Source organism: Rutilus rutilus (assembly GCF_951802725.1).
Source record: "Rutilus rutilus genome assembly, chromosome: 10".
NCBI classification, from domain to species: domain Eukaryota; kingdom Metazoa; phylum Chordata; class Actinopteri; order Cypriniformes; family Leuciscidae; genus Rutilus; species Rutilus rutilus.
This window is the reverse complement of record NC_140215.1, coordinates 16,620,030-16,644,275: the sequence shown is the minus strand read 5'-3', so window position 1 is coordinate 16,644,275 and position 24,246 is coordinate 16,620,030. Positions and strand designations below refer to the sequence as shown.

General features: G+C 37.4%; 2 protein-coding genes across 3 annotated transcripts in view; both read left to right on the top strand.

The window, feature by feature from the left end:
* The first annotated feature begins 257 nt into the window (after window positions 1–257).
* idh1 (isocitrate dehydrogenase (NADP(+)) 1) lies at window positions 258–11,569 on the top strand. 2 transcript variants are annotated; one of them, XM_084421017.1, is made up of 9 exons: window positions 258–484; window positions 2,742–2,871; window positions 5,625–5,916; window positions 6,115–6,220; window positions 6,770–6,947; window positions 7,295–7,446; window positions 10,109–10,249; window positions 10,390–10,552; window positions 10,838–11,569. In XM_084421017.1, exons 1-9 carry the CDS (start codon window positions 451–453, stop codon window positions 10,929–10,931), a joined length of 1,290 nt encoding a protein of 429 aa, XP_084277143.1. In that variant the 5' UTR covers window positions 258–450; the 3' UTR covers window positions 10,932–11,569. The 2 variants fall into 2 exon arrangements, with proteins under 2 accessions (XP_084277143.1, XP_084277144.1); XM_084421018.1 differs by lacking the exon at window positions 258–484 and adding an exon at window positions 1,508–1,864.
* A 9,648-nt stretch (window positions 11,570–21,217) lies between these two features.
* plekhm3 (pleckstrin homology domain containing, family M, member 3) overlaps window positions 21,218–24,246 on the top strand; it is a 42,220-nt gene continuing 39,191 nt past the window's right edge. The window contains exon 1 of the mRNA XM_084420499.1: window positions 21,218–21,267. The gene's annotated coding sequence lies outside the window, so the exon portion shown is untranslated. The remainder of the gene's footprint in view (window positions 21,268–24,246) is intronic.

Sequence of the window (24,246 nt, the reverse complement as noted above, 5' to 3'; positions counted from 1 at the left end):
AATGATTAAAATTAATAAAATTAATAAAATTAATAAAATTAATAAACAAACAAATTAAAGAATAATTTTTTTATAGTATACGGTAAATGGGGTCTTTATGAAAATGTAGCCTACTATAGCTGTCATTTTAGAATTGGGGTCCCTCGCATAAGGATGATCATATTTGGGGCTCCGTGTCATTTAAAATACTGAAAACCCCTGTGCCCAAGCTTTACAATACACATCGGTATAAATTACAAAATATGGTTGTGGCACCCACACTTAGAGACTTACAAACAATGAAATGGTGACATCTTCCGGTAAGTCTGAATTCTGCACTCAGGCAGGAGACAGTGAGATACCAAACGACTGCTCACTTTCATGGATCGTCCTTACTGCTCACGCGAACTCAGAGGATAAATACAGTGTCGCACATGAAGAGCAGCGTGCTCGTGATGGTGGACTGAGAATATGGACTGCTCAAGAAACAGAATGCGTTTTGGAGGTAGGCTGAAACTGTATCTGTTTATTTCACTGTTTCTTATGCTTTTGTTGCTATAAAGTTAGCAGGATGTATGATAATAGAAATCACCCATTTGTTTTGTGTGTAAGGGCTGCTTCAAAACCATTAACAATTTGGGTTATGCATATTGCAATTGGTATAGGCTACCGCTTTCTGTTACTTTGGGGAAATAATTCTGTTACTTTGGTCAAGAGACGCACTTTTATGACGCGGTAGTATGTTACACCAATGCATACTTGACAGGCGTGAGTGCATTACCTTTAAATAGAACGCAATACCTTAAAATAGAAATTTAGATAGACTGGTAAGGAAGGAGCATAGAAGTATGATAAAAGTGAGTAGAATTGCTAAAGGGTCCAAAATGGGCAGGGCATGGTGGCCCGGATTGTCTCGAAGTTGGCAGGAACGATATGGGTCTAAAAATATTTTTCTGTTTCAACTCTTCATTGTTTGTTTTCAGTTCGGTGTAAATTAATAATAAAATAAATATTGACAAGACGGCCGCCGTAGTCACGTGGTATTTTCTTTTCTGAATCAGACTTTACTAATAACAGTTTGAGTTAGATATGTTATTTGTTGTTGTTGCGTGAATGAAATCCAAACCATATGCGTCATAAAACACAAAAACATCAAATGTATTCATCAAAATTGACCTATAAGCACTTTTTTGTTAAGATCATCAATTCCTTCTGGAAATGAGAGAGAATGAGAGGTGTTGTTGTTGTTGTTGTTGTTTTGCATTTATGTTTAAAATATTGGCCGAAACTACAATATTACCAAAAATTAAACGTCAGAATTCAGTGTGAAGGTCTGAAGTCTGGTAGAGATAAGACATATCAATGTTAAAATGGTTTCCTTAATTGCATAATGAACTAATTGACAAAAAAAATATATATATATTTTGTGCGGATGTCAGAACATATGACTCTAAATGTGTTTTGTGTTCTAAGTGATTTTTTTAATTCGTTTTTTTCAAAGTCATTGCTTAATTATTTGCAATTTTAGAAGGTGAAGAAAATGTGCAGCTCAACGAAGGATTCGGGTTTTTGAGCAGTGTAGCGCCACCTAGAGGAAGTCTGGTGTCTGTCCCACTTCAAACAGCTAATTGTCCAGAAACATGCCTCCAAATATGATTCATAATGAGGGAGGGGCTAGTCGTTTGAGTTAGTTCCTTATTCTCTTGGATTGGTGGATGATTATCTGATTGAGGAGTGCAGAGCAGGGGAGAGCCTATGCCATCCGATCAGCTGATACGAAAACAACGCCTTCCAAGACCAGTCCAAAACCTTTCAAGCTTCCATAAGAACACATCAACCATCTGAGATCTCTTCATTTTACTCCCGTACAACCTCGAGAGAAAAGGTAGGCTTCGTATATTGGGTTGTGAGACTTAGATTGTTTGCTAAACAATACAGTCGCTGTCGTTTGATTTGACGTCTCCTGCAAAGTGCTACCGGTATGCTGAGCATTATCGAGGAAAACACTATAAAGTGGTGCATTCATCAGAAAAGACCTTGTTACAATCTCGCTGATGATATATAATTGACATATTTAATGGATTGTTTATGTTGCATTAATAATTTTTACGACAAATCGTAAAATAACCCCCACATTCGTCTAAAGCTTCATTACGATTCATTTATTATTACAACATCAAGTTATGTGTAAATCAGTATTTCACGCCCTGTATTTGACCTTTGTTCTAGTTGCTTTATGTAACCAGTATCAGTTCGTGGAACTAAAAAAAAATTAATAGTGACACACAATTGATACAATGATGCACTTAATCTGTCTTGGTGGATAAAAGGCCAGTGTCATATTACACAATGGCTGCCTGTCTGTCAGGTGCTGTTAGTTTAGCTGAAAATACATGAAACATGAGAATAACTAACTGATGTCTTTCACTAGCTGTGACATTAGTACAGAGATAGTAATACCATACTGAACTATACTTGCATTTTAGTCCAAGGTACTTAAAAGAACAGCATGGCACTGCAATGTTTAAAAATAAAGCATTGAAAACCATTAAAAAAAAAAAATTGTTACATGCTACAGAATTTTAAATCGGACACGTGGTGCTTATTAGTCTGCATGTTCAAAAATGCTGTCAGTTAAAACAGGTTTAAGTCAAAAATGCTGACTCACTGGTTGTGTAACTTTTTTTCTCAATGGAATCTATTCATTCTTCAGGTAGTAAGTACTAACACATCTTCACATATAACTGTCACCAATCTTGCAGGGTCCAAAATGTCTCAGAAGATAAAAGCCGGTTCTGTGGTCGAGATGCAAGGAGATGAGATGACTAGGGTAATATGGGAGCTCATAAAAGAGAAACTCATCTTTCCTTATCTGGAGCTGGACCTGCACAGGTGAGATTAAGTGTGTGTGTGTGTGTGTGTGTGTGTCTCTCTCATTATATTTGATTTCCCTTATGTACATGTTAATCTGATTTAATGCAACTTTACTGCCAATTAGTCATGCATTACAAACATTTGCCAGGGTAACCATAGTACTAAAGTTGATGCCATATCACTACAGTTAATGTTTCTAAAATGATTATAAAGTAATATGCACCTCTTTTCAAAAAAAAATTATTTCTATATATTCTAAAAATAATTAATAAATTTTTTAACTGATATTTATTTGTTTTTATTATTTTGATATTTACCACATATTTATTTTAGTGCCAAAAACTGCATTACTAACAATAATCACACCACTGAGAAGGTACCTGCCAAGTTTTACAAATATTACATTTCCTGTTTTTCACAGGCAACAATGTGGTAATCCTCAAGGCCAAAGAAAAGTGTTATCATCCTATAAGTTAGAACATTTATTACTTAACATCGCTTTTTGTGCTTGAAATTGTCATGAATCGTCAGCATCTGAACTTTGAGCTTATGGTAACAGTTTAATCTGAGTGGCTCTTTAGCTGTGAAGTATGAAGTATAAATAAAGTGCATGAACTTGACCTGAAGTATGGTAAAATAGTGCAAACTAAAACCGTATCAGCCTGATAAGAGTATTATCAGTACGTTAGCAAACAAGGTGTCGTCACTTAAGAGGGATCTCCTGATGCATGTTCATTCAGTCACTGAACTGCTCTTTGAGCTTGAGTTGTAAGATTGTTTGCGTATCTTTACCTCTCAACATCCTTTAGTCGCATTGTTGAGCGCTAGAGGCTTTTATTGACGGATTAAACTGAGCTAAGTCTATGGCAGCCCCTGAAAATGTATTATAAATTGTTCTGAAATGTCTAAATCCACTAGCGCCACCAACAGTTTTTCACAGTCATTATGGCACCAGGGAGTGGAAGTAAAGTGGGTGAAAGGTCACTGGATACTTCACAATAGCGAGGCCCGAGAACAAGGAAAGTATGGGAAAGTTCCGCCCCCCCTGTGTTGTAGCTCAGGGATGCTCTATCTAAAGCGTGTAAAGTGTGTCACACTCTTCCTCGCTAGTTGTAGAGACTCTGAGAAGACGCCTTCATTATTTCAGTCACATATATCCAGAACAGATGAGGCCTTTCATTTGCTCATCTGCTGCTGAGAGTTGCTTGGATGAATTTAAATCAGCATGGATTTAACTTTAGTTTGGAGATTCCCGACTATTCAAAGGTTTGAAGGCATGTGTTTGGTAGCTGGAGATCACAAAGTATTTACTGAATGAAATGCATGGGGATATGAATAATAAATGAAATCATTTTGAAACAATTCGGCTCTAGTACTCTCTGCTCAGTTAACAGATTTTACTATGTTTAAAATGCTTTCTACAGAATTCCACATGTTGTCCCCCTACAAGAAGGCAAAAAAAAAGCATGTACGCTACCATTTAAAAGTTTAGTGACAGTACAATTTTTATTATTATTATTATTCTTTGAAAGTAATTAGGCCTAATGCTTTTGTTCAGCAAGAAGGATGCATCCAATTGATCAAAAGTGACAGTAAAACATTTGCAATGTTCCACAAGATTTCTGTTTCAGGGAAATGCTGTTTTTTTTTACTTTCTATTCTTCAAAGAATCCTGAAATGTAACCTGGTTTCCACAAAAATATTAAGCAGCACAGCTGTTTTCAACATTGATGATAATAAATGTTTCTTGAGCAGCAAATCAGCATATTAGAATGATTTCTGAAGGATCATGTGACACTGAAGACTAGAGTAATGATGGTGAAAATTCAGCTTTGCCATCACATGAATAAATTACATTTAAAAATATATTAAAATAGAAAAGTTATTTTAAATTGTAATGGTATTCTGTCTGTTTTTATCACAGTAAGAAATTAACTCACTGGAAAAGTGTCTTTGTGCTAAATTACCATGGCTCTAGTTTCCTATTGACCTCATTTAAAGTGTGCCGTGGGGCGCCATCTTCTGACTGCTAGTGTTCTGATTGTGTTCCGAGTCCAACGTTACAAATTTGGCTGTCAGTATGAACTGAGTTATAAACGTTTTTTTTTTTTTTAAATATCTTTTAGACATTTTTATTGTAAAGGATTATGTAGGCAGGAAAGTAGGGGTAAGAGAAGGGAATGGGATCGGAACAATACCCAGGTCAGACTCAAACCTGCTTGTATGTGTTCCGAGCATTTGACGGTCCACTACACTACAGTTCAGACAGGTTATAAGCTAGAGACCTTATGTAGCCTGTCTTCCGGTTTGTATTTCCACAGCATGAAGATAAGATCTTACAGATTTATGAATGAACTAATTTTAGAATCTTCCCGGTTTTCTGACATTTGTTATGACATCTGCTTCAAACATTACAATGCTCATGATAACTTTAGTTAACTCTACAATAAGTAAACCCACTTCACCAGCTAATTACTCTTCTACAGCAATGTCATAGAAATATACAGAGCTACCGCAAAATTGTGAAGATGGCTGCGTGCTTATACATGCAGGTTTATACAACGCATTTTTCTTCCTTTCCACTTGAATCAGCATCAATAATAGAACCTTTATAATAGAGCTTTATAATTATCCGATTTTTTGACTGCTAAAATATAATTTGCAAAGAAATGTATAATAAATATTAAAATGTCAAGAACATCACAGAGTAGTTCTCATAGATGAGCAAAACTCAAGTTTTTTTTTTTTTTTTTGCTCTATGTGTGTGGTAGCTTTGACCTGGGAATGGAGAACCGTGATGCCACCGACGACAAGGTGACGGTTGAGGCGGCGGAGGCTGTGAGGCGCTACAACGTTGGCATCAAGTGCGCCACCATCACTCCTGATGAGAAGCGTGTGGAGGAGTTCAAGCTCAAGAAGATGTGGCGCTCTCCCAATGGAACAATTAGGAACATCCTGGGTGGCACTGTGTTCCGAGAGGCTATTATCTGCAAAAACATTCCCCGCTTGGTTCCAGGCTGGATCAAGCCTATAATTATTGGCAGACACGCACATGGTGACCAGGTGAGGAGCTCCTACATATATTGTGCATAATTACAATGTCTATTATTAAGTCTAATTGTGAATTTGTTCTGGTTTTTTTTTCATATCGCTGTTGTTTTATCAAAATGTACATGCCTAAGAAAATATCTTTTAATCTTGGTAAGATCACGTTACAGGTAAAAGATCTTCTGAAATGACATGTCCTCTTTACTTTTACAGTACAAAGCTACAGATTTTGTTGTCCCTGGCCCTGGAACAGTGGAAATGACGTACACTCCCAAAAACGGAGGGGAGACGCTTAAGTTTGTTGTCCATGACTTTAAAGGTAACCTACAGTGATTTACAATAGTATTGGTGGTTTAAAATTATGTTTAGAATATTTTTTTTTTTTAAAGCTACCATGAAATCAAAATGTACAATTCTTATTTTTTAAACTTAATCTTTCATTAATGAATTCATCATTAATCCCTCCCCATATATATACAGTGGGGAGAACAAGTATTTGATACACTGCCGATTTTGCAGGTTTTCCCACTGGTCTGTAATTTTGATCATAGGTACTCTTCAGCTGTGAGTGACGGAATCTAAAACAAACATCCAGAAAATCACATTGTATGATTTTTAAGTAATTAATTTGGATTTTATTGCATGACATAAGTATTTGATCACCTACCAACCAGTATGAATTCCGGCTCTCACAGACCTGTTAGTTTTTCTTTAAGAAGCCCTCCTGTTCTCCACTCATTAGGTTGGATTTGGTTGGATTTGAAATAATTTGGAATGTAGCCTACTTGATTCTAAATATAATTTTGCTCAAGCATATCTGCTTTCAGACCAGGTTTTCTTGACAAATGTCATGATTATATATGTTCAGGTACTGGTGGAGTTGCTCTGGGAATGTACAACACAGACAGCTCAATCCGGGACTTTGCTCACAGCTCTTTACAGATGGGGTTGACCAAAGGCTGGCCGATGTATCTCAGCACCAAGAACACCATCCTGAAGAAATATGATGGCCGTTTCAAAGATATTTTCCAGGAGATCTATGAAAAGTGAGTAACCATGAAATGGTTGCGTTTGAATTGTCACTGAATAAATTGACCTTGATCTAGTTAAACAGGGTCTTTTGAACTAAAGAAGCATTGAGTGCTTTTACAGTATGTATGATAACTGTGAAAATCTGCCTGTTATAAAACCATTTTTTTAATGACTTAAATCAATAAACGCATGGCATTTTTCATTATAAAAGATTTTCTCCTGTCATGGCATTAAAGCATAAACATTTAATCATAATTATGCGCACACTAAACAAGTTGGAATTTTTTCTTTTCAGAAAACATTATATAAGTTGATTTTGTAACTATATCATTCTGACACTGTATGTGTGTGTGTGTTGCAGAGACTACAAGGCTCAGTATGAGGCCAAAGGCATCTGGTATGAGCATCGGCTGATTGATGACATGGTGGCTCAGGCCATGAAGTCTGAGGGTGGCTTTATCTGGGCCTGTAAGAACTATGATGGAGATGTGCAGTCAGACTCTGTAGCTCAGGGTGAGTAAAACTAACATGCAGTGAAATGACCACATATTATTTTAGATATTTATCTTTTGCACCCAACCATTTTTCATGCATTTCATTATTTATTTATAAAGCACATTTAAAAACGATCCGTGGTTGACCAAAGTGCTGAACAGGACAATATAATCCAAAACAAAAGTTGCAATCGATACAATTATAGACAAGAAATTAAATAATACATTAAATATATTACAATTCAAAATTGATAAATGCATTAAAGATCCACATTAAGAAAATGTGTTTTAAGCTTCGATTTAAAAGTGGCAAGTGATTACACCGTTCTGATCGATAGTAGAATGTATTCAATCAGATAAGTATCCTGGTGCTAGGCCGTGTAACGATTTAAAAACTTAACTCAATTCTCAGTTTGACCGGTATCCAGTGTAAAGAAGTTAAAATAGGAGTGATGTGATCGAATTTTCGACTACCAGTCAACAGCCTGGCAGCAGCATTTTGAACTGAAGACGCCCGATAGATGATTGGTTAGCTCCAAAATAGAGTGAATTGCAAAAGTCAAGTTGTGAGGTTATGAACGCATGAATGACTATTTTGAAGTTCTTTGGAGAGAGAAAAGATTTGACTTTTGCCAGACGTTGCAAGTGAAAGAAACATGATTTTACGACGGAATTCATTTGTTTATCAAACTTCAGGCCTGAATCAAACAGAACACCTACATTTTTTTTGCAGATGAGGTAACATGAGAATTTAACTCGCCAAGGTCCGGAATACCAGAGTCATAGAAATCACTTGGTCCAAACAGTATTACTTCAGTTTTATTCTCATTTAAAGCTAAAAAATTGTGTGTAAGCCATGGTTTCACTTCCTGAAAACATGCAAGCAGGACTTCTAAAGAGCTTGAATTATTTTGTTTAAATGGGAAGTACAGTTGGGTGTCGTCAGCGTATAAATGAAATGATACTCCGAATTTGGAAAAGATGGAACCAAGTGGCAGCAAATATAAAGAAAATGGTATCGGAGCTAGAATAGATCCCTGTGGTACACCACAGGAAAGATGTGCTGCTGAGGAAGTATGATTTCCAATGCGTACAGAAAAGTTTCTGTTGGTTAAAGAAGACTGGAACCAATTTAAAACGGTACCCTGAATGCCAACGTAATTATTCAGTCGAGAAATAAAAATTGTATGATCAACCATATCGAAAGCAGAGCTGAGCTCTAAAAGGACCAGAGCAACAGCACTCCCATTATCTGTAGCCAGTATAATGTCATTAGTAACTTTCAATAGAGCGGATTCGGTGCTGGGTAGTTTCCTAAATCCTGACTGGAAAGTATCATATAGTGAATTTGTTCTCAGAAAAGATTGTAATTGAGTGAAAACAACCTTTTCCAAGGTTTTTTAGATAAATGAAAGATTAGAAATTGGTCTGAAATTACTTAAGTCAGATATATCAAGATTAGATTTTTTCAGAAGGGGAGTAACTGAAGCATGTTTTAGGTAGTCAGGGACCGTACCAGTACTCAAACAAATGTTAATAAAAAACGAGATCAGGCCCTATGATATTGACGATTTGCTTAAAACCGTGTGATGGAATAATATCATATGGACAAGAGGTAGGTTTTAGATGTTCAGCAATATCTCTGCAAGTATGTAGAATGCCAAACATTCTATGGAATAAATGAATTGATCAGCACTGAACATAATAAAAATGATGGATTATCTCAGTGTACACTACTATTGAAAAGTTGGAGGTCAATGAGTTTTCTTTATTTAAAAAAAAAAAAACTTTTATCCTGCAAAGAAGCATCAAGTTGATTCAAAATGACAGTAAAGACTTTCACATTAATATAATTCCCTTTTTTTTTCTTTTTTTTTTTTTTACAAAAAACAAAGCAGCATATTAGAATGATTTCTGTAGGATCATGTGACACTGAAGACTTGAGTAATGCCTTTGCCATCACAGGAATAAATTGCATTTGAACATATGTTAAAACTAAAAACTGTTGTTTAAAATTCTAATAATATTTCACAATATTACAGTTTTACTGTATTTTGGTCAAATAAATGCAGCCTTGGTGAGCATAAAAGAAACATCTTTCAAAAGCATTTAAAAAATCTTACCAACCCCAAACTTTTGTATGGTAGTGTATAATTTTGAGTTAAACTCTTATGCATGTTTTTGTGGTGACCGGGTGTGAAATATGCATTCATTTAAAGTCCAACTGAAATCAAAATTGACCCTATTTACTTTGTTAGCGCATATTACTAGTCTTGTGGTGAAAAATTTATCCGTGCAAGTTAATACACAGAAATTTTTTTTTGCCGTTGTAATCTTTAATCAAAGTCTGAAAAGTTACTTCCGGTCTGGAATGGCGTTCCTTCTCTGATGATGTAGGTTTGACGGCTTGGGTTGGGAAACGCTTAACCACTCCCCTCAAACCGTTAGTCTGCTATGAGCAGAGATGGAAACCCTGAGTAAAACCCTGCCCTCTGTTCAATATTCCTTTTCACTGGGAAATACGTCACAACACTGAAGAAAAGTCGTTTGCAACTTCCGGTTCACGCGGACTTTAAGCCCTATCGTGAATTTGCGTAATGGGTTGGCATTACTCTTTGTGAATGTATTATGAAAGAATGATGAAATTTATAGTGAGTAAACTTTTTGGTCTCTGTCTCTAGGCTATGGGTCACTGGGTATGATGACCAGCGTGCTCATATGTCCTGACGGGCGTACGGTAGAAGCTGAGGCAGCCCATGGCACCGTCACACGGCATTATCGTATGCACCAGCAGGGCAAGGAGACGTCCACCAACCCCATCGGTGAGGAAAACACTTACTTCATTAACAGTCTTAATCAATAAATCCACAGATGATGCCATAGAAACTGTTTTTCATGATCATATAAAAACAATGCTTGTCGCACAATGCAACTTCATAGACTCACAATTTTATCCCATCAGCCTCGATCTTTGCGTGGACGCGAGGGCTGCTGCACCGGGCGGAGCTGGATAAGAACGCAGAGCTGCGTGTGTTTGCTGAGGCACTAGAGGCCGTTTGTATCGAGACCATCGAAGCTGGTTTCATGACCAAGGACCTGGCCATCTGCATCAAGGGCATGTCTGGGTACGTCCATTATCTACTCTGGGTCACTTGCTCTAAAATATATGGTATTTACTGAAGGTCATTAGATAGATTTCTCGCTTATTATGGTTTTGTCAGTTATAGAGTGGTGTTAGACATGGGGATTTGATGATGACTTATAGGGGACTTACAAAAGACAGCATGAATTCAGTGTTAAAGTGATATTGTGACACTTTCTATAAAAATACAGTTTTTAAAGTATATCCATGCCTGTGCAAGGATAGTTTTGATATTTATATATGCATTTCTTTGTTTATTTCTTTGAAGTGTTGCACGCGCAGATTACCTCAACACTTTTGAGTTCTTGGACAAACTGGCCGAGAATCTGAAGATAAAGTTGTCAAGCCAGCCCAAACTGTAAAGCTGCTGGGTTTTGACTGGGTGTCCATGCACATGCAGCCCTCAATCCACGTCAAGCCGCAGACTCGGTCAGCCTCGTCTCCTGTCTAACCGGGACCAAAGACAGAGAAATTGACTTCACCACTACAACCAGTAGGGGGAGCAGTGCACTTTCAACTGGAAGACATGAAAGTGCCTTTTTAAATGGAAGGAGCTACTGTCACCTTCATTATGCTTTTAAAAACAAATTGGAAACACTCATATAGGACATTTTTATCTGTATATATACATTTTATCATTGCCATTTTATTTTTAATCATGCCCCCTGTAGTGCAGCCCTTCTCTCAGGTGCTTGAATACCTGTTGCCTTATCATCTGCATCTGTAATTGTCTCATCTTCAGAGAGCCACTCTTGAAGCCATCCCAAGAACCGTAAGATTAGCCTAGGTCTTAACAATGTAAATACCTGCTTTTAACTGAAATGCTGGTAGTTAACACCGGTAGACATTCCTATTCATTCTTCAACACTCTGTACCACTGCCGGTCACTGTTTTACTAATTAATTTCCTTATATGCTTCGGTTTATGTCAGTCTGTGTGCTCATGTGATCAGGTCTTGTGATATGACGTCAACAATAAATGAGACTTTTTGAGAAGAGTATCTCATGTGTTTTGTCTTTGTCTGATCTTGTTAATTTATTAAATATGTTCGTTGTGTGAATTTAAATGTATTAAGTATTGTAAAGTGACATGGGGCTTCAGCTCTACTACATGGCATTCACTTCAATAATTCAATGGAAACAAATTGATATCACTATATAGTTTTAAATACTTCAAGCAGGGTCCATGATCAAAACCATGTAAATGAGTGAATTGATGCAATGATTAAAAGTCTTTGTGATAACTTCCATAAAGTCCTACAATCTAAGTAGCAGAGCCTCCCAACCTAACTGTTACTTCCAAAAGGGTAAAAGACACAGAGGCTTGCTTTTACTCTTGTGAGTATTTCACAGTGTGATGTCCGGCCTAGAAAAATTGACATCTTTACCCTTTATTCACAAAATCTTGAACGCATTTGCAATTTATTGTGTAGTTGTGCTTGGATTCAATTGTTTTATTTGTGACTTTTTACATTGTATAATAAAACCTGTAACTAGTGGGGTTTTTTTTGTCAGACGAATACCTTAACTAAGTTTATTTAGATTATATTTAAAATATTTAATATAAAATATGTTCCACATATTTTGATGGTTTAATTGAACTTGCAGAGTCAAATATTGATAACACTTTATTTTTACAGAGTCCTTGTTATACATGTTACATGTAGTTATTATGCATAATTGCATGCAACTAACCCTAAACCAAACCTATTCCTAACCCAATAGTAAGTACATGTATGCCTGGTTTTCACAAACAAGCCTAGTCCCTGACTAAAATGCATGTTTGAGCTGTCTTAACTGAAAGCATCTTGCTTGATACATACAGTATCTTAAAATATGTCAGTCCCATTATTTAAAAAAAAGTTACTTAAAGGGGTCATTGGATGCAAAATTCACTTTTATATGGTGTTTGCATATAAATGTGTCTTTGCAGTGTGTGGATACAACCACCATACAATGACAAAAATCCATTCACCAAACACTCTCAATAATCAGGCGTTTGGATTTTCTGAGCACTATGATGTCATAATGCTCATACTCCGCCCATGACCGCTGACGGACTGTCCCGTATTAGTGTGTTTCTGCCCTCAGCCATTCGACACCCTCCATGGAAGAGAGAGGTGGGGTGAGCAGTTGCTCATTATCATTTAGAAAGACATGGTCACTGTGAACAAAGCTGTTTTTGAGGATGTTAAACGGGTGTTGTTTTACACAACCATTGAGGAATTTTAACCAAAGTATATTACAAACTTTACATGAAAACCCTAAAGAATCATACCAACTTGTGGAAAATGGGCATCCGATGACCCCTTTAAACATCCTGATTTACTAAGGCCTAATCCTGGCTTAATCTAGCCCTGTCTGTGAAATCTGGGGCCTACACCATGAAGCCGGTTTAGGTTGCTAGCCAAGTATGTTTCAGTTTAGTTTGTGCCAACCCTGGGTTTTAGGCACCATGAAAGTGGTTTGGCTTTTAGCAGTGTTCATCGCCATAGTAACTTACGCTCCACGGCTAATCTGGTCCGGGGCAGGTTATGTTCCAGGTAAGTGGTTGCAAACCGAACTTGGACCAATCAGCTGTGAGCAAAGGATAAAGTGGCTCCACCAGTTTCTACTCCAAATTAAAGGTCACTACATAGCAAATGATTTTTAAAGACAAAATCATCTGGCTTTTAGTAATGCTTATTTAGAATAATAAATTTGTATGATTTAGATAGTATTTATGTAATTATACCCTTAATCGATCACTAATGTACAATTTTAGTTTATCCATTATTATTATGCAGAGTTTAAATTAATAAATATATAAAGGCAATGTAAATACGCTTTAGAATCAATAGATAAAGCTAAACAATGACTACATGTGAGCATAAATGTTCAATTCTCTCAATACCTTTATCAACTGTAGCCCATACTTGTCAACATTTGGGTACCAAAATACGGGAGACCTGGTGGGGTTTCAGTTCAACCACATGCGGCATTGCGGTTTCATGTCATCTATACATTACAAATCATAGAAAAATTCAGTTAAGACAGTTGTATTCATCTTAACAATACACAACACATCAATATACAGAAAAACAGATTTCTAAAATAAGGTATAGGCCACAAATCTGTGAGTAGGCTACAGTTTTCAAACCTGAACAGGTGATGTTGTGTAATATTCATAAACTGTTCCAGCGGATGGAGTTTACTGGTACTGAATATTACACATCACCTGTAGCCTACTCCATTAACTGGAACAGATTTTCACTGGAACTGAATATTACATCCAAATATTGTTATGTAATCAGTCAGCATATTGTTGTGTAACTTCACCTATTGGAACAGTATTTCACATTTTTTCACAGGAACGTATATTACAAACAACTAAATTGCGAAAGAACGATTAGCAACGATTGCAAAAGCGTGCACGGATTATGAATTTGTAAGTAGTTTTTTTTTCTGTATAGTTCTATTTTGTTAATAGATTTTGCATTCTATTTTGGCTTTCTCGTGTGTCCCTATTTTTATTGTGTCCCTTTTGAGCCACGGGGCGAAACGGGTAGGCTATGGATTGAAAAACCAAAGCAACTGTACGGTTTACAAATCTGAGCACAGCTGAGACTTTTTCTCTGGCAGCTACTTTTGGCGTAGGATATTTATTTCCGTCAAGGTCAGGCTGCGATGTCAAATGTATTCCCAGGAATGAGTGATACGCTTTCCGCTTTTAAAGTTTTACAAAATAATTAACGTTAGGCTAGCCTAAGATATGGCTTGAATGGTTTAAAAGCATTAGCAAGAATAAAAGCGCATCATAATGTAACGCCATGCAGCCAAAGGATGACAGAAAAAAACGGTCACTCTTTTCCCATTTATACCAGTAACTCTTATTCAACTTCCCGCGTCTACTAACGTTACCTGCGCAGATATCGACGGCACAACTGGGTTGTAGGTTGTCAGGTTGAGCTCACAAATGGGTTGAAATTTGTATGATGTGCTGCGCGAGTAGGATGGGTTTCATACAAGATCTGGCAACTGGACAACCTTGGAATAATATATTGATGTGATTATTCATACGACGTTTGGGCCATACAAATAACGGGAGTTTCAAGGCAGGAGAAATAACTAAACGGGAGGGGGGCGGGGGATGGGTGTGAAATACGGGAGACTCACGGGGAAAATGGGAGCGTTGACAGTAGCCTATAAATTAACTTCACAACTTTTACTTGCACTGTTATACAGAAGCGAGACCTTTTCTTTTAGTTGTCCTCTTTAATAGACAGCTATTTTCTTTCTGCTGTGTAAATTTGTTTTTAAACAAAAATTCTTAATAATTTAATACTTTTATTAAAAGCTTCTCTCACGAGAAATGAATCGCAGTTTCACTCTTTCTCAGCATGTGATTGGCTGTTCGCTACTGATGTCACACAGAGAAAGTTGATGATCAGCATCATGGTACCAACAAAGCCTGGTTGGATTAGTTTGCTTTTGTCAACTCCAAACTAATCCTGTAACCCTGAGTTTGTTCAGCTACCATCATGGTACAGGCCCCAGGCCTTGGTTAACTAATATTAGGCTAACGTTACTCAGTAGCCTAGGCTACTTAAATGTATAATTACGCTGTAACAAAGACATCTTAAACAACGTAACCCAAATATCCCCTCCAGATACACTTTTGGCCACTAGCCTACTGTGTGTAACTTTTAAACTGTAGTGTATATTGAATACTGGACTACAAAAAAATGCTGTGGTTTAGTTACAGACTCTGTTTGTTTACATAAAATATAACATTTTGAACTTTGCTGCAACAAAATGTCATATTTTTGGTGGTGTGTCTGTTACCTGATGAAATCAAAATGTTGTCAGTTGAGGAGATTGTGACAGTTTATTCACTAGATGGCAGCACAATGACGTGAAGAGCGAACGGACAACCTGTTGCAAGAAACCTGCAGAGATTAGTAGGGAGCTGTCTCTCTTACCATTGGAGAAAGCGCAACGGCTTACTTGGATCACGTGAGGCACCTCAGCCTATCATGTAATGGCAGTGACGTCTGTGCCCGCCGTTCAAAGTGTAATGACAGTCAGTTACAGTTTAATCAGTTTCTTGTGGATTAGCACCTTGGTCTTGTGAATAAATGTTCTATATTTGGTGTTATATCGGTAGTAAATGTACGTACAGTAGGATTACATTGTTTGTGGAATGTGCTTTACAGCGGGAAAAAAGAGCGTGAATATCTCTATTAGCTGCAAAATATTAGACACTGCAGGGCTTTTTTTATTTTCATTAAACAACATACAATATTTATAATTAAATTATTAATTTTCTTTTTATTCATTAAATTGTATATGCATAGCCTATACATGCAGTTATAATAGTCATTACAATTCAAGTCTTATCATAACTGGTATAAAACCTAAAAGCCAAAGAAAGAAAACATTGATATTTTTTACTTTCTTTAGACAATATAGGCTACAATGGGTGTTTCTCAAACCGAAGGCTGCATCCTACCTAGACTGTGTCCTTCCTAGGCTGCCTTCCAAAGATCCTTCAAAGATGGCCTTCAAATGAGTCTTACCTGTAGTGACATTCCCTTATCGGCCTTCTCTTACAACCTTTTATCATAGTAAAAATCTACATATCGTTTCCAATAAAAGTATTGTTTAGCATAAAACATGTTGAAGACTAGTGGACAGGCAGTCAATTCATTAAAGGGATACTCCACTTTTTTCGGAAATATGCTCATTTTACATCTCCCCCAGAGTTAAACAGTTTAGTTTTACCGTTTTAGAATCCATTCAGCCGAACTCCGGGTCTGACGGTACCACTTTTAGCATAGCTTAGCACAGATCATTGATTCAGATGAGTCCAGTAGCATTTCTTTCAAAATGACCAAAGAGTTTCAATATTTTTCCTATTTAAAACTTGACTCTTCTGTAGTTAAACCGTGTACTAAGATCGACGGAAAATGAAAAGTTGCGATTTTCTAAACCTATATGGCTAGGAACTACTCTCATTCCAGCGTAATAATCAAGGAACTGTGCGGCTGTACCATGAGTGCAGCAGGCGTAATGATATGACGCAGCGCCTGAAAATGGGTCTAATAGGTTAGACAAACTTAGTCCCGGTCACGTTGGAAGAAGTTACCGAGCTGGGGACTATTTTCAGGCGCTGCGTCATATCATTACGCCTGCTGCACTCATGGTACAGCCGCACAGTTCCTTGATTATTACGCTGGAATGAGAGTAGTTCCTAGCCATATAGGCTTAGAAAATCGCAACTTTTCATTTTCCGTCGATCTTAGTACACGGTTTAACTACAGAAGAGTCAAGTTTTAAATAGGAAAAATATTGAAACTCTTTGGTCATTTTGAAAGAAATGCTACTGGACTCATCAGAATCAATGATCTGTGCTAAGCTATGCTAAAAGTGGTACCGTCAGACCCGGAGTTCGGCTGAATGGATTCTAAAACGGTAAAACTCAACTGTTTAACTCTGGGGGAGTTGTAAAATGAGCTTATTTCCGAAAAAAGTGGAGTATCCCTTTAAAGCTACACTGTGCAATTTTTTAAGTTGATTCTTAGCAAAAAAACACTTTGTTCTTTCAAAATGATATGTGCTCATTAATGTGTAATCACTTCAACCAACTAATCAAGTATTCTCGTAAGCGTAGAATCTGCCATTTAGAATACATACGAGCGAGTCGCTCGAATGGCGGCAGCCATGTTGCGCCTCCATCTTGAAAATACATTAGCCAAAGAGGGACATACCTGGAAATTCAAGCTTCGCCTTTCGCGTTTTTACACTCAGTGGCACCGTGACGAATGCGAGGGGGAGATTACTCGCGACTGCCGGCAGATTTGAAATAGTACGGCCACCGTAGGAGTTAAAATGCCCTCGGAATGGGAGGGGCTAGAAAGTAATATTCAGTTGGTAGTCATAAACAATTTCACCGCTAGATGGGAGAAAATCCTACACGGTGTAGCTTTAAGCTATTTCTTCACAAAAGTGATTTATTCAGTGTAGTGAAGCCTCTTCTCCATTGACATTCATTAAAAACAACGGCCTCTGGTCTCCTTCCCTGCGTACTGACACAACCGCAGCATTAGCATTAGCCATTACGCTTTTTTGGCTAAAGGTTGCAGGCTTGCCTTCTAGTGGCTTTTGGAGCCTGCCATCATTCTACAGCGAAGGACACAGAGATTTTCAAATTATTTTTTATTTATTATTATTTTATAATCAGTGTTTAAATGGAAAAATACATTAATTAAAACACCATGAGCACTGTAAAATGTGCACTTGTAGGCCTACAGGATGTGACTTCCTCCAAGTGACCAGAAATCAGAGTGTGTCTGAGTACCGAATAGTCCGAACAAAGACTTCTACCTACACTCTCCAGGCCAAGTGTCCTTGACTTTATTAGATATCTGTGACGCCCAGTGAGAGCGGAGAGTGGAGGGAAAGACATCGGGCGTGAGAGAGAGAGGATAAAGACAGCATCCCTCAGACTGTCACCATTGTGCCGTGATAATTGGATTCTCCCTGTGTGAATGGAGACTCATTCATGGGCATTGTTAGAGTAAAGATTACTATTGTGCCACAGGAAGTAAAGCCTTATGAATATGAAATAGAGGCCGGTGGTCTTTCCGACGTAAACGTAAAACATGCACAAGCTGAGGTCACTGGACTGGAGTATAGTAAAGGCCACTGCGATGCAAACCCCGCCCCGCAGTCGATTTCATTGGTCAATTCAATTAGGCATCAGCTGTCAAGAAAAGTTCAGGCTTTTCATGAACTCAGTTAAAAAAAATGCTATCTATCAGGATACCAACTTATAGTTTGGTTAAAGTATACCAACTCTATACTTTTAAGGTTTAGGTTAAGGGGCTTTTATTTGTATTGAAATCTGTCGAATATATAGCTATATTTTGCATTTACAAACATTTTAACACAGGTCACAAAACCAGTCAACATTTGCACCAGCATGTTTGCACCTTTAGAGCAACATTGCACATTGAAAATGAATAAAGCGATCAATGATTGAGATATGGCTTGACGTTGTTTCTCTCTCTCTCTCTCTCTCTCTGTTTGAGAGTACACCTTTCTCCTGTAGGGAACGCAGTGGTTTCCATGGGGACCCATAGCCACTCTGCTCTTCAAAAGCGGGCCGAGCAGAGGCAGAGGGGCCCTTTGTGTTGGAGAGGAAAGCGTGGAACAACGCTGGGCAGATGAAAGCCCTGCTATCCTTATGCCCAATCATAATTTAGTCATCAGTGCAGGAGCACAGAATCCAAATAGACACTGAAAACACAAACAGTGAAAAGAAGAGGCTCATGGGTCAAGATATGAGCAAGAGAGAGAGAGAGAGAGATGGGAGTCTGATATGAGGATAAATTTCAAAGACATAAAGGAATAGTTGTGCTGTGGCTCAGGCTTGTTTTTTTCATGCTGATGATCAGTTCTCTGTGCTGTAGTTTGTGCTGAAATGATGGTACCCACTTCCATCCAATTTGAGAAAATTATGCTACATCAACTATATTGTTCAAACCAAAAATAGCAACCTTGTTCATAAGGATGTATTTCTTCTTTGTCTATCAAAGGAATATAAGTGGGCTTTAGATGTTTATTTACAAGTAAAATTTATTATGAATTAAAGGTATCATGTAAAAATACTAAAGTATACAAGTATGATCCATAACTGTTTAACAAAGCAAACTAATGAGGGTATGGTACAGTAACCAAAGCTTTTGAGGAGCAGCAAGATGTATGACTGTATTGTTAATTACGATTTAATAGTTATTAAGTTAGCTTCAGAAATGTTCTAATGTTCAAAAGTTTGGGGTCAGTAAGATTTTTTTTTTTTTATATATAATATTTTTATGTTCACCAAAGCTGCATTTATTTGATCAAAATATTTAAACATTGAAATACTCTTATGATTTAAAATAACTGTTTTCTATTTTATTATATTTTAAAATGTTATTTATTAATGTGATGGCAAATCATTCTAATATGCTAATTTGGTGCTCAAACATTTTTTTTCATTATCACTGTTGAAAATGGTTGTGCTGCTTAACAAAGTGTCTTTTGTAGGATTTAAGAAAGTTTGAAGAACAGCATTTATTTAAAATATAAATCTTTTGTATCATTATAAATGTCTCTACTGTCATTTTTGATCAATTTAGCGCATTGTTGCTAAATAAAATAATAAAAATGGTACACATGATAAAATATGAATGCATATGTGTGAATTGTGAATTGTGGACTAGGAGTTTATTTGCTGCCATTTGACAAGGTTAGCAAAGTTAACATTTCTTTAATAAACATTAATGAAGATAAATTCATAACCACAAGTGGACAAGCATTTCATACAATTGCTACCTTTGTCAAGGTTAACAAGGTTAGCGTTTCAATATTAATTGCTGTGTCCCATTCTCTTCTTCTCCCTCTCTACATGTCACTAACAGCGGCCTGTCCAATTGCTGACTCTCTTAATTGAATCAGAGCAACAGAAAAAAGAAGACAGAAAAGAGAAGGGGGAGAGAAACGTTGAGTTTTCTGGGGCAGATCAGCATTCAGCATGGGTTCAGATGAGGGTCTATATAGGTCACGCACAATATGGCTCCTGCAAGTTTACAGCTGGGTCTCGTAGCGCCATTATCCCACAACAATATCGCGGAGAGGAACTTATTTGAGCCCATTAGTCCATGTCCCCTCCTCCTTCATTAACGAAGCCTTTCTTTAAACAAGTCAAGACAATGAGCTCTCAGAAAGGGTAGCAGGGGGAGAAGAGGAGGATTGGAGGGGAGGTCGCAGGTTTAGCCCGGAGCCCACGATAATTACTGTGTTTCTGTCTGTGGCCTGAAAAAGACTTGAATAATGTTTCTTTTTCTGTGGGGACACTGAACAATAGATGCAGGGCTGGCTTCAAGAACGGCTGTTGGCTATTACAAAAAATCCCATCTTTGCCACTCATGCCAAACCACTTGGCTTCACTATTGCACAAAGTCTTAATGTCGACCACAGTTTTCACATTAAGAATGCATAGATCTTTTATGCAGTTAGACTCCTTTTGTGTTCATTTGTATGGCATCTCATTCCAGGTCCACGTGGGTTGCCAATGACTGAGATATGTGCAAATGATGCTGGTGTTTGTGAGAGAAGAGAGATTGATTAAACAAGTCTCTGCGATATTACAGAGTAGCTAAAAGGATTTTATACACTCCTACACAACAGCTGATGTCATTATTCACTATTTATGATGGATTCTAATGGAGGTTTGGTGGCATGATGTCAAGAAGCATAGGCCCATAATATTGATGCTGGGTGACTCACAGACGCTTTTCTTTTGCAAACCTTGCAGATTATTTTGTGACTCGTGTTAACAAGGAAACACTGAAAGACGTTGTTCCACTAAAGTAGCCTAAATCTGAAATCTCACTTGGCTTACAGAAATGTACTGTGGTGGTACCATGATGCAGTGATAGTGTCAGATGACAATACCACGGTACTGAATAATTATGTCCATGTACCATGAATTAACATGGTAGTCCAAGATACTACAAAGAATACCATCATAATCACGAAATAGAATAAATGAAGTAGTAGGCCTATAAAAAATAAATAAAGGCAGCCGGAACCATTTAACGCAGGATGTTGTTTTACCCGGTGCGCATTTTTGCTGACGGAACTGAATGTGACAGATTGTAAACAGAATCGGGTGAGTCACTTTCACATACAAATAACGGATTATCTGCTCTTTTCATGCTCGTACTTTGTGTCATAGTCATTCTCTTATTACCAGTGATACATAAACTTATTATAATCGCTGAGAGTTAAACACAATCGGATGACACAAATGTCATTGGCAGCTGATGTAGCCGAGTGCTAACTAGCATCATGGTATGAAGTCATCGGCTAAATTAAGCGAATCAGCGACTTGTGAATAAAAGCACCATTTCTTTCAGAAGAGGGGCAAACCTTGATATTAGAGGGGTTTTATTTTATTTTATTTCAATTTTTACGTCTGTTCTCGTATATCTCGCAGCTTGCTTGTGTGTCAGCTGCACATGTGTGAACTGTAAGTACATCAAGTTAGTAATTAAAGCAATCCATGACTCTTGTCGATTTAAATATTGTATATGGTTTTTATTCAGTGAAGAAGGTCTGGTGTGAACAGTCTGAAGTAAGGGGTCGTCGCTCGTAGTTTTGTGTCTGTTTTGTCAAGTCATATCACGTTTAATTACAAAGCGCAGTCAGTGTCAAGGAACCAAAACTCCATCAGCTGACAGCAGTGGAGAAAAAAAGAAAAGAAAACACTTGCCTTACAACACTAGCATAAATGTAGCGATGGTGTTTTACAATTGACCAGATTTACCATTGTATTATTTGAGGATGGTATCATTAGCATCTGATACCACAGTACTTTTTAGTGTAACATCTCAAAAGATAAGCAGTTTAGTTTACTGGCAGTTAGCGGTTTTTGTGTTTCCATAAAATCATATTATCATAGATCTGTGATAATATGATTTTATGATAACACACAACTTACCGCTCATCACATTATAACAGAATAAATCTGATTTATTGCTGCAGCAATAACGTGAACATATTGTGTAAAATGACATTTAAGAAGAGGGTGCACATCTCCTCTCTACTGCTTTCACTTTATGATTCTCACATGCGACATGCAGGACATAACTTTGCTTTGTCACTGCCTCAGTGTGCAGATTGATGTTTGCTGTGAGATGGCTAAAAATAGAACGGCAGAAGAGGGCCTCCTCATCACCGTCTGAATAGTGTGTCCACAAGCAGAGGTGTGAAGATCACCAGCTCAAGTTTTTACTGTTGTGGGTCTGGGTCTCATGGCTGGCTGCTGGTCTGTACTACTAGTTTTTTTTTAAAAACTGCACAGAAAATTTTCGCTATGTTGTACAATTTTCGTAAAATGTTGCTAAAGCCCTATTCGGACGGGACTAGTTTCCTAAACAACATTTGAGTTACAATTCTTATCACTCAACGTCTGTGATTTAATGTACTGATTTGTCATCTGCTGAGCTTGCGTGCATCACGTATGTCGTATGTGTCTTTTAATTGATTATTTTTAATTTATTATAAATATCCTATTTAAGTAAACTTCACAAGTTTATTGCAGTGGCTGTTTATAACAAACTTGCATAAGTATGCAGAGAAACCTAAACAAGTATCTTACTTTTACCTGACTGATATTAAAATGGGCAATCTTCGCAATTCCACGATTTGGCTCTATTTATTGATTGTTTATGTTATTTTTCCGTCGGAGACCATCTATATTGAAACTAAATGAAAGCATGCCGAAGATTGGTGTGCAAACGATAGCTCAGGTAGGACAAAAACACATGAGGAGAAGCGCTAGAATAATTCTATTAATCAGCAATCACAGACATTCGCATTCAGACGGGATTAGATTTCTCAGAGGACCATTGAGTTTGCTGAAAAACAGTAGGGTCTAGGTAATTTGCCATGGAATTTTTTACAGTGGTTGTGTGAGAAAAACACTGACTTGGCAGATACGGACGGGATTAAAATCTCAAAGTACGTCTGAAACATTAATTTCTCTAATGTCCCCATGGAAAACTAGTCCTGTCTGAATTGGCCTTATGTTTACCATGGTGTCAATCATTGTAATTTCCCATATTGAAATACAGTTGTCACTCCAGAAACTTTACAATGTACATGGCCTTACACACCCTCATGTTGCTCTGATCCTGTATGAATTTCTTTCTTCTGTGGAACACATTTATCCACGGCCTTCAAGGTACTTGCATGATATTGCTATGATTCCTTATAGCATAATAGCGTGACAATGCCTTGCTATGATTGTGCCTTGAGTTTGAAGAATGTTGTCTTCCATGAGACTTTTCAGAAAATTTCTTCTTTTTAAAGGTTTGGAATGACTTTATGGTGAGAAAATGATGACAGAATTTTTAGAGAACTATCCATTTTAAGTTTTGATACTCATTATTTTATAGTATTAATTGATTTGAAGATTTGCTTGTTTTGTTGGTGAGTTTTAAACCAACGGAAATCACTGATTTGCACAGCTGTCTGTTGGTCTGCCTTTATATGTCTTTCTTTGTTTCTCTGTTTATTCTCATGGGTCTGGTGAGCCTCTTCTCTGAGATGATGTAATGATGTAATGGTCTTTTTAATAATTGATGGTGTAAAGAAAGTGAAAGACACTGAGCCGGAGTGCAGAGGAAATCAATGTTAGTGCGGGAGGATGTAGACATGAGTTAGATGAGGAGAGACTGCATAACTATGTGAAACAAAAATCAAAGAAAGAACCAAGCCATGCTCATGTTTGGAGAGGCTGGAAACTTCCAGGTTTGTCTGTGAGCCCGAAGCTCTGGAAAATAAGGTAGCCTGTTGAATGGATTCCACGGCGCTAAGGTAGTATTGTGAATTTGACAATGTCTTGTTATGATTTTGCCATAAATACAGGTCAAGGTGAGTGAAGTTCAGCTGCTGACACATCGTTTGTCATAAAGATGTGAAGGCTGCATCAAAAGGAAGCAGCATTAGGGGGCATTCACGCAGAACACGTTTTTGCGTTTGCATTTAAGTGGAATGGAAAAGAGCGCGGACTCTTGAAACAAGCTACTTTTTACTTTACACATAAGTTACTGTGCAAGATGCTGAAAAAACAGCAAGACGTGGT